Source organism: Poecilia formosa, unplaced genomic scaffold (assembly GCF_000485575.1).
Source record: "Poecilia formosa unplaced genomic scaffold, Poecilia_formosa-5.1.2 Scaffold323, whole genome shotgun sequence".
Lineage (NCBI taxonomy): Eukaryota > Metazoa > Chordata > Actinopteri > Cyprinodontiformes > Poeciliidae > Poecilia > Poecilia formosa.
The window spans coordinates 625,459-636,769 of NW_006800262.1; the positions used below are offsets into that span (position 1 = coordinate 625,459).

Below are 11,311 nucleotides of genomic sequence, written 5' to 3' on the forward strand. Positions count from 1 at the left end.
TTTTTTTCCTGCAAAGCATGCTGTTTTCTCAGTTACTTTAATAAGCATGTAATTGAAATCCAACAGGAGAATTTCTAATTTAACCTCAGAGTTGTTAGTGCTGTTCTTGTTCAAATTAGAAAATAATTCATTGCTCTAATTTGTACAACTGCAGTTCTCTGTCTGGACCATCTGAATAGTAGGATGATTCTGTTAAGGTAAGCATCAGGAATGTGTCAGTTAGTTCATGTCATCGATGTGCATCAAAACAAAAACGTATCACTGGACTTCAGCAATGGTTTTGTTACCAGTAGCAACACTAAAAAGTGTAGAATAATGCAGAGAATTGTCAGCAAGCATCATGGTGTGACCCGGATGCTGCTGTATGGGTTAAAATTAAATTACAGGTTTTTTGTGTGCAACCCAACCCTGTGTGAAAATCAAATTGCCCCTATACTTAATAACTAGTTGTACCATATTTGGTCATAAAAACTGCCATCAAGTGTTTGAGATAGTTGGTAGTAAGTCTTTTGCATCTCTTAAAGGTCCACTATTGTGCAAAATTCATTTTTTGCTTATTCCAGTACAACCACATATGTATCTACTGCTTCTAGAAACAGTCCAAGAGCAAACAATAAAAAAAAATAAACACCCTGCTGTTTTTTTGGGAATAAGAAAATGTTCTGCTAGTGACTACAAAATAACATGTTTCTAAAACCTCCCCCAAGCCATGACCAGCCCCTCACCGAGCAACTCAAGTGGAGCTCCACCCACTTCATTACAAGATGATGCTAGGTTTATTCTGCTGGACAATGGCTGCTGAAAACGGCAATGTCAGCTGCAATACAGAGCATGTGTTCATGCCTTTTCTCCCAGTCACAGAGGACAGAGCTGTGTGGCTTCATTTTATTTTTACTTGCAATGTTCCTGAGATTTTGCCAAAGAGTTGTAGTTTCTGCAATTGAGCTTAGGAAGGAGTCCTTTGAAAACTACCAACAGAACAGGATTTGCCAAAAGACGTTGGATTAAAGCAGTGCTTCTCAATTCTGGTCCTCAGGCCCCCCGCTCTGCATGTTTTAGATGTGCTTCCATTTCAGAACAGCTGATCCAAATGATTGCATTACCTCTTCCGCAAGCATCAAGTACTGCAGAAGCCTGTTAATCACCCACAGATTCAATCCAGGTGTGTGGCAGCAGGGAAAAACCTAAAACATGCAGGGCAGGGGGACCTGAGGATCCATCCAACCATTTTCTTCCACTTATCTGGGGTCGGGTTGCGTGGACAGCAACTTCAGAAGGGAGGCTCAGACTTCCCTCTCCCCAGCCTCTTCTTCCAGCTCCTCTGGGGGAATCCAAAGGCGTTGTAGCAGTCCCTCAGACCCAAGAAAACACGGAGAGCCACTGCTCCAGTTTGGGGGTGACTGCCCTGAGGGCCCCGATGACCACAGGCACCACTGTGGTCTTCACCTTCCAGGCCTTCTCCAGTTCCTCTCTGAGGCCCTGGTATTTCTCCAGTTTCTCCTTTTTCCTGATGTTGTGGTCACTTGGTATTGCTACATCCACCACAACGGCTTTCCTCTGTTCTTTATCCACCACCACAATGTCCGGTTGGTTCGCCATTACCATCTTGTCTGTCTGGATCTGGAAGTCCCACAGGATCTTAGCTCGGTCATTCTCCACCACCTTTGGGGGTGTTCCCCACTTCGATCTCGGGGCTTCCAGTCCATATTCTGCACAGATGTTCCTGTACACTATGCCCGCCACTTGGTTATGTCGTTCCATGTACGCTTTCCCTGCCAGCATCTTGCACCCTGCTGTTATGTGCTGGACTGTCTCAGAGGCCTCCTTGCACAACCTAGGCGGCCAGGATGAGGGCCTCTGTGCTATATATATATATATATATATATATATATATATATATATGATATGTATATATGTCACCTTATATAAAAATTCCCTTCTCACCCTCCACGGGTGGTCTCTCTCTCTCTTTCATCCTCTGAGCTCGGGTCCTCTACCAGAGGCCTGGGAGCTTGAGGGTTCTGGAGGGGAGGGCAAGGGAGGAGGGGCGCCGATGACATATTCGCATACACCTCAGAAAGTATGTAGTTGCGCCCCTGGTTGAAATGTATGGCTTTTTAAAACATATTACGATTTAATTGGAAAATAGTGTAGAGAGCTTACACAGTGGAAACAAGTAAATAGAAATCATGAGTTACCATGGCGACATTGCTTGTTATCATTAAAGACATCGGAGTTAAAAAAAAAAAAACTGAGGAGGCTCTCCAACAACTAAGCGCGCAGCTTCATTTCGATTTTGTTAATGTTATTTCTAAATAGGAAAACAGAATCTTAACTCGACCTGTCCAAAGTGACCCTACCACCCGCCCGTTGGAGATAGGCACTAGCACACCTTGCGATTCCCGGGGTAATCGTGTAAGATAATAAATGGATGGGTGGAATTTTAAATCATATGTTGAGCATACAGAACTATGAATTTGGAAAACGTTTGGTGCATTTAAAAAACCCCAGAGTGACACCTCTTCGCTCTGTTTCAACCTATCTCTGCTTGCAGCCACAGGTTGCTCACCTGTACGCATAGCTCTCGAGCGCGTGCTACCATACCAACACATTTTCTGTGCGTGAAGGAACGAAGCTCACGTGGCGACGTTTACCCGGAAAACTCCGCCTGCCCTGACGTCGCCATCAGAAACAGCATTTAGTCCGGGTCGTGACTTCAAACGCAGCACTTGTTCCAGCAGGAAAACGGCGCTGACAGTAGATATGCTGGCGGTAGCGCCACGTCAACTAAAACAAACTAAATCGTAAACAGGACTTTGCCGTGTTATTAGTCTGTCTGAGTTTTAACACCTGTCACCATGCTGGATCCGTCCTCTAGTGAAGACACGGGCGGGGAGTCCGACACAGAAGTTACCAGAGAGCCTCCGAGGAAACCGTCCGCCTATTCAGAGGCAGAAAAGCAGGGAGACAGCGGGCGGGCGGGCGGTCAGCAGCTGCAGCCTGCCGAAACCCCCGGTGAAGGTGCAAAAGACTGCCCCTCTGCAGGTGACGAGGAAAAGAAGGAGCGAGAGCGCCTTCAGAAGGAGGAAAACGAGAGGAGAACTAAGCTGCAGATCTATGTGTTTGTTCTGCGGTGTATTTCCTATCCGTTCAACGCCAAGCAGCCCACCGACATGGCCCGAAGGCAGCAGAAGGTGAGACTGAACAGTATGCTGGTCAAGTAGGCTTTAGCTTCTCTGTGCAGGAATTTCTATTAGAGAAGTCTCAACCAAAACAGAGCGGACTCTTTAGCGAACCCTTGAAACATCATAATTTTACATGGTTTGAAATGAAAATAATGCACAGAACAGTTAAGCATAGTCTTAACCTCAAATGACTGAAAAACAAATAATTTCATTCTTTTCTACAACACATTGAGTTTATTTGGTTTTCAAAAGATCAGTAGGTTTCCCACTTTAAAAGTGCTTCCAAAACATGGACACATGGCATAAAGTGTTGTAGATCTAATGTTATGTCCGTTAGGCAATTGTGTGAGCATTGTGTATAATGCAAAAACAATTAAAGACATAAATGCACTCAAGTGAGACTGGAATACTTGGCAACAGAGGCACTGTCAGAATCCACAACATTGGGAGCTCAGTCTGCCTTTATTCTCACAGCCATCCATCACTTCCCATCAGTCAGCTACAGATCCGTTAGAATATCATAGAAAAGTTGTTTAATACCCATAATTCAATTCAAACTTTCATAGGTTATAGATTAGTTTAAACAGTTTCAAGTATTTGTTTGTTTACAGGGCATGAATGTTGTAAATTGAGTGTGACACACTAATCATCTACTGAACTCAGAGCACCACCAGGAGTCATTAAATTGCTTCAGTTTGGTTCAATTGACTCAGTTCAGTTCATGCAAACTTCATGCAGAAAGACCCAGGGCCAGGAATTGAACTCAGGACCTTCTTGCTGCAAGGCAACAGTGCTACCAACTGTGCCATTCTCTGGCAGTGTCGCTCATGATACTGTGAGATCATCTGTGTCATTGACATGACTGTTTTATAAACTATCTTTTTTCAGCAAGAATGTTAAAATTTTATTTAAATTGTATTTCAGTACAAAAAAGTAATAAGAAATTAAATTCAGTGTCTAAAATAGGAGCTAATTTAGAAAAATTTTAACAGATTTACACAGTGACGAAGGACTAAAGCAAAACACAAAAACACCTGCAATATTTCGATGAGACTGTTAATATTTAGGCTCGAGCAGCGAAAGCGCTGCAAAGGCCTATTTGCTTTAATAGCTTAGAAGGTATTAAATCATGATACTGTGTCATTAAACTTGTAATCAGGTTGTGCACATGCTTTCAGCAACGGCGGGGCTTGGATATTAACTTAGTGTCAGTAAGTGTAAATAATTCACAACCCACATATACCTTGTGTTATGTGATGTAGCTTGGATTGTTCATGTGTTAACTGCTTTCAGAGGAAATGGAATGTAGACAGATGAGCCAAACCACATTTGGAACCAGTCATGTATCTATTTGTGACAAGATCTTAACCCAACTATGGGATAAGTTTCTACCGTGACAAACCTTCAGCATTCTGAAAACATATTTTCCTGTTTCCTACAATGTTATTGGAAGGGAAATGGATAAGAATATAAATATAGCAGCATTGGTATAAATTCATTTTATTTGTAGACAAGATGGTACTGTGGATGTCAGCCTTGGTGCTTTGGTCTCTTGTACTTTGCGTGGACTGTCTATTCAGCAGTAATCATACTTTTTGACATTTTGTATTTTTTTTTAATAATAAGATATTCCAATAAGATATTCTTTAGTGATCAGTCAGAGCAACAGAGTATGTTGCTAAGGGTTTCTACTTCTTTTTACTCCAATCATCAGCTTCAGTCAGGTTCTACCATAACCAATGAGGCCGATCTCTGCCGATCACCTGGATTGGCTGTTAATTTCTCGCTTTAGGTATACATACTGCTATGTTTTGGCAAAACGGAAATGTGATCTGGCAATAAATTCACCTAATTTAGACATAAATTACAAAATATTTGCAGGAACAATACAGCAGCTATTCAGTCAAAAAGACAACTGCTAAACCTGCAGTCAGTAAAATAATATTTAACAGTAAGGCTCTCAACAACTTAAATTATACATGAGTCAAATAAATCTCATAACACTGCCTATATCAAATAATGTCAAGAAAGAATAAATATTCATTCAAAGTCAAATGCAGGTTGCATCAAAATAAACAATCCCGAGTTACTGAATCAAAATTTCCTGAGAGATCAGCTAGCTGATTAATGCTGGTTCTGATTGGTTGTTTCTGACTGAGCGGAGTAATTCTACAGAATACCAGGAGGAGGCAGATTGATTTTATCTGTCTTATGTTATTGCATTGCGAAAGTTTTAATACATACGTAAAATCTTGTTTTGTTTATTTAAGTTACCTGCTGCAGCTTTAAGCAGACTTTCGGTGTGAGGGTTCACTGCGGGTGGAGCAGAAATGGCGCTTCGTCTGTGAAATATTACTACCAGTAGCGTGTAGCAACGGTCCAACAGTGGGAGCAGAACCAGCCCCCTCTGATCTAATAATCCAATTTGCTCAACATTAAAGATGTTGAGCAACTGGGAATCGTAATTCTGATTCCCAATTGCAATCACAACAGCACATTAAATGCAAAATAAAATCAAAATATCTAATATCCAAAATATCTAAAATCAAAATATCTAAACCAGAAGTTACCTGCTGTTATTCAGTGGATTTGTTCTTTTTCAAGTTAAAAGGTGCCAGTGCCCATGTAACTTTCTGCCCATTTTATAAACTGTTAAACAGACAAATTGTAAAACTGCCCATTTTACAATCTTGTGTAACAACATCATAATGCTACTAGGCCTGTCACGATAAACGATAAATCAATTAATCGCACGATAAATTAAACCTATCGATCTCATTTTAATTATCGGCTTTATCGTCTCTTCCTGCCTTTTTTTCTTTCTATTGATGACACTGAATGAAAAAAGGCTCAACTCCGGTGCTCTCCACTGACCCTCCCTTCATCATGTCCTTAGTGTAATGTCCAGCTCACACTACACGAGTTGTCGGCCCATTTTCAAAACCTGAGAGACACATTAGCCGACAGAAATCCTCGGTATAACGGTTCGATCGGGTTCGTCGTGCCGTGTGGTTTCCAGCCTCATGGGCACAAAATAATGGCTACAAGTCCAGTTAACTAATTTTAAAATCAGGCATTAAAGCTGGTATGGTATGGTATGGTAATCAATGCTTTACTAGAATCTACCTGTGATGCATGTGGCTAGCTAGAGTCGGCATAAAGTCCTGACTGAATGAAAATCATTGTAACCTATTTATGTCACGTTAACGAAGAACAGCTGAAAACTTACCGGGTTTATCAACTGCGGTAGCAATTTGGCTCCAACTCCTCCCCTTGTCATTTCTATATTCTTTGCACAAAATGTTGAATAAATAATAATGTTGCTTCCACATATCATCTCCAATGTCTGCTGGACTTCGGGTTGCACCGTGTCAGCTGTTTGGGATTCCCTTCATAATTTCCCCTCAAAAAGCACCGAGGAGAATCCGCGCTTTCTGATTGGCTACCTGTCACATTCAACAGGCTGCGTTAAGCTTCCAGTCGAGGAAACCTCCTGATTTAGATCGGAGCGGCCACGACGATCTACCGTAACACACCACACACTGCAGGATGATCGGTTACGACATCACCAGCGACAATCTTAGATCGGCCAACGATCTAAGATTATCATAAGGGGAAAATAGCGCAAAAAATCGTGTAGTGTGAACTATTGCATCAGGTAGTCGGATGTGCCCATCTTCTTTATTTAAATCTAGTGATTACTGAAGGACAATCTAGTATACAGACTTCATAATCTGCACTCTTTTGGTTGAATGCAGTATTTATTTCCACTTTGGCTTTATGTTGTTTAGTTTTTATTCAAGTACGTTTTTTGTTAATGGAAACTGAGAATCCATTTCATTTTTGTTTTTGGTTGCTTTATTTAGTTTATCAGTTCCAGTGTTATGTGTTCTTTTGAAAATAAAGTGTATCTATCTATGGCAGGAAATCGCATGCATTATTAGTCATTTCCATCAAAAGGTCTTGAAACAATATTATTATTTAGCACAATAATTTTTTAGACAATTAATCGCTCAGCAAAATTTCTTATCGTGACAGGCCTAACTGCTACTCAAAGTTGGCATCAACTAACTCACTCATCGGCAATCTAGGAAAATCCTGTTGAGTAACTGCTTAAAAATCATAAATGGTGTGGAGTGAAGGGAGAAATTGAGAAGAAACTGTAGATAAGAGGATTGGTAATATTTCAGATATTTAAAACAAAGAAAAACAATAAATGAATTGACATATGTTTTTCAGCAATATCATCCAGCCCACGTTTAAGATATACTACATATTGCGTGGAAGAACCAAGTTCTCTAGAATACCAGTGCTATGTAAACTCAAGTTTGACTAAATGCATTTTGAGAAAACACTGCCACTAAATGTAAGATGACTAGCATAAAAGATTGTGCTTCCAGCTCAAACATTATCACAGAAAAGGCAAAGGTAGTGTTTGTCACTTTCTGTCAGATGAGCCACACTCAATGGGCACAGGAACAGGGTTCAAACTATTTCATGTGTTAAGGCTTGAAATTAAAATGCAAATTAAATGTTTTTAATTTGCTTTCCCAGTGTTCAATCCATTGTGTTGCTTGTTCAGACTATGAATCTTAGACATATTAATATTTGATGTAAAGATCACAAGTTCAGGTCATGTTACCACAGTTTGCTTTTATCCTCATTAAAACATGTGTAATACAATGGTAACATCACAATCTGATTATAAAAATAATGTTAATGTTATGTCTTTGTTTTTACCATTTTCCATAGAATATTGTTATATACCCCATGTCTATATGGAACTCATTTTTCCAGTTATTTACTCCTCATTGAGTCTCACTGTTTTAATGTTGAACCTCCTGCTTCCTCTGTAAGGTCAACAAGCAGCAGCTGCAGACAGTGAAGGAGCACTTCCTGGCCTTCCTGAATGGAGAAACTCAGATTATCGCTGATGAAGCTTTCTGCAATGCTGTGAGAAGCTACTATGAGGTGAGGGAACACAAGCTTCATGTAAATGATGTCTGTATTTCAGAAACAGAAATGTGTTTTGGTCAAAGAAACTGATTCTCATCAACCACCTTGATTCTTGTCATAACCATGGACCTATTCAATAAATTAGAATGGGTCTGTACTTCGTACTTACTTGCTAACCTACTAAACATTTGTGAAAAAGAAACTTCAACATCGAGGACTGTTAATATGCTGAAGTGTTCTTATTTACCAAATATATTCATAGATTATGGCTTGTTCTCCTGAGTTGTCAATCAGTTGTTTCCATTCAGTCAGTTCTAGTCAAACGTGTTGGTAAATGAAGAGCAAAGTAATAAAGTGATACAAGTAGAACATCTTTTTAAATGTCCTACTTATATCACTGTTGCTTATAACAAAAATATCACATTTTTGATGGAACTAACGAACTGTAAAAAGTGTTTTCACTTCAAGTTCCACTAGCAGGTCATTTCACTTATAACATTGGAAAAATGTTTTAAGTGAAATAATCAACCAGTAGAACTAGTACTTTTTAAAATCAACATTAAGAAATTGACTTTTCAACAAACTCATAGATTTTGTTGAAAAGTTACTTTCAAATTAGTTTTGTCTTTCAAGTGTACAGGGTTTCCCCCAGAGGACTTGCTAAGCCCGGTGGTTAAGGCACCAAGGTGATCCACCATGATTTTGTCTTAAAAGATGCCGAGTTGACAGAAAATGTAAAAATATTACTGGGTAATTATATATGTAATTGGGAGACATTGCAGAAAATACTTGAACCCACCATTATAGAGTCTTAAAAACAACAAATCAAAAAATACAAGTAAAATAAATATAATTTATTTTAACTTCTGTTGAATCCAAATTAAGTCAGCAACTGCTTAAGCCCTGTATGTTGACAAATGCATCTCAGTAAATTACATTTATAATTGATTGCTTTTAAACTTGGCCAATTAAACCCCCTCCCACATTTCACTAAATCTGTTGTTTTTAATGGTGCTGATCTTGGCAGCAGAAGGGGCCCCTATGTCAAATTCTGCTCAAGGGCCCATACAACCGTGGACCGGCCCTGCATGATGAGCTAAATCCGCTGCACTGTGCATGTCTCTGCACTATACAGAGGAACAAATAGAGAGATTTAATTTCTGAGGCTTAAGTAGCTCTTCCATTTTGCGTCTATCGAGTTTTCAATAAGCACCACAGATATTGCTTTGGTTGCCTGAGCTTGATGGGACCAGTTTTTCTGTTCTTTGCAGTAACTCTGCCTGACTGTAAGTTGACAAAGCATTTGATATGGTGCAGTTTGGTCAATCATGTAGCCTTAAAATAATGAATTAAAAAGGAAAAGCCAGCATACTGAGTGACTAAAAGGTGAGCACCCCTTTCCTCCACAGGCCTAACCACTGACCCATTAGTGCACCGTCTAACCGAGGAACACATCTATAAACTTTTATCAAACAGACTCAGCCATGCGCTGGGCAGCATGTGAAATGTAAACACACACAGTGCTCAAAATTCTTTGTTCACAAAGATATATCACCCTCACTGCCCTCTAACTGCTATTCTAGATTATATTTACAGTTCATATTGAGTTACTGTAATAGAAAAATGTCCAGACCATCTGTGTAGGGCTCCACAGAATTGTTAGTACATAACAATCAGGGATTTACATCTATTGTCCAATTAAGTCTCTCTTCTCTGACCAGAACCTATAAAAGGAAGTCAGAGCCACTGTTGGTCAGAGCAGACTTGACAGACTCCTTTGTATCTTTGTTCTCACCTTGCAAGGTTTTTATAAATTTCTTATTTTCTTCTCATTTCTTATTTCTTCTCATTTTCTTCTCATCCAGACTCTTGTTAATTTTTTCCACAACACTACATAAGGAGAGGAATCACTTTGGTTTTTAAGCTTGATTCATACCTTAATGAAGAATTAATATACATTCCGATACAGGGTCGCCTGTATCCAGTTTGAGTGACAGGAGGCATGCGCAATCCACAGCGAGACCTACCAGCTCAGTCAAGTCATTCAGAAACGATTATAGTGTTTCATTGCCAAACTGCTGTGGCCGACAGGTGCGAACACATAACAAACAGCGAAACAAGCTACAAACGCATGTAAAAAAACAACAAAAAAAACAAACAAAAGCACTGCAAATAAAAAAATCCCTGCAATAACAGAAAATGAGAGCGAAAACCTTCAATGAACAAAACAAATGCAAACAAAAAGGGGTGCAACCACAAATAAAATGCTACAAACAAAAAGCTGCAATCATAAATAAAATGCTACAATCGCAGAAAAAAGGAGCAAGGGGGAGAAATGCTGCAATACTAAAAAGTACGGAAGCCCATTTCCGCCACTCCGGTAAAACAAAACAAAAAAACCCAACAAAAAATAAATTCTCATTATTTTGAGACAGTATATCAAAATAATATATGCATTTAAGTAAAATGCATATGTATGTATGTGTGTGAGTATATGTATATATGTGTATATACATACAGTGCCTTGCAAAGGTATTTGGCCTATTTGAACTTTTCAACCTTTTGCCGCTTTTCAGGCTTCAAATAAAGATCTAAAGATCTAAAAAAAAAATTATTTTGTGAGTAATAAAAAAACAAGTGGGATACAATTGTGAGGTGGAACAAAATTTATTGGATATTTTAAATTTTAACAGGTAACACTTTATTTGAAGGGGGTTGAATAAGACTGTCATGACACTGTCATAAACATGACATAACACCTGTCATGAACATGAATAAGTCTTCATGAATAGTTATGACTGTTGTCATAAAGCGTCATTTGGTAAATAATGACACAAAGTTGACATTATTCGAAATGCCTTCATTATGACAACTTATTAACCAAGAAATCATGATCTGACATAAATTTGTCATAATAGTAGTCATATTGATTTAATTATTACACTAGGAAAAGCTTTAACAAAACAATGATTAATATTTCCACTCTCTGAAATAAAGCAAAACAAGTAGGACAAGCAATAAAGATTTCACTAAGCTTTATTACACGGACAAATGATTTAATAACAGACTCATTAACAATTTCTTTTACATCAACTAAAGTGGAACAAGTAGCACCAGTTATAAAGATGTCATTAAGTGTCATTAATATTAACTTTTACCTCAAGTAAATT

The 11,311-nt window shown here is 38.9% G+C and overlaps 1 protein-coding gene across 1 annotated transcript in view; it reads left to right on the forward strand.

Annotated features, from left to right (window-relative positions):
* The first annotated feature begins 2,513 nt into the window (after positions 1 to 2,513).
* The window catches only part of LOC103152713 (calcium-dependent secretion activator 2-like), a 220,452-nt gene continuing 211,654 nt past the window's right edge, over positions 2,514 to 11,311 (forward strand). The window contains exons 1-2 of the mRNA XM_016661313.1: positions 2,514 to 3,194; positions 8,043 to 8,156. Of these exons, the coding sequence (XP_016516799.1) occupies positions 2,859 to 3,194; positions 8,043 to 8,156 (450 nt within the window). The 5' untranslated portion in view covers positions 2,514 to 2,858. The remainder of the gene's footprint in view (positions 3,195 to 8,042; positions 8,157 to 11,311) is intronic.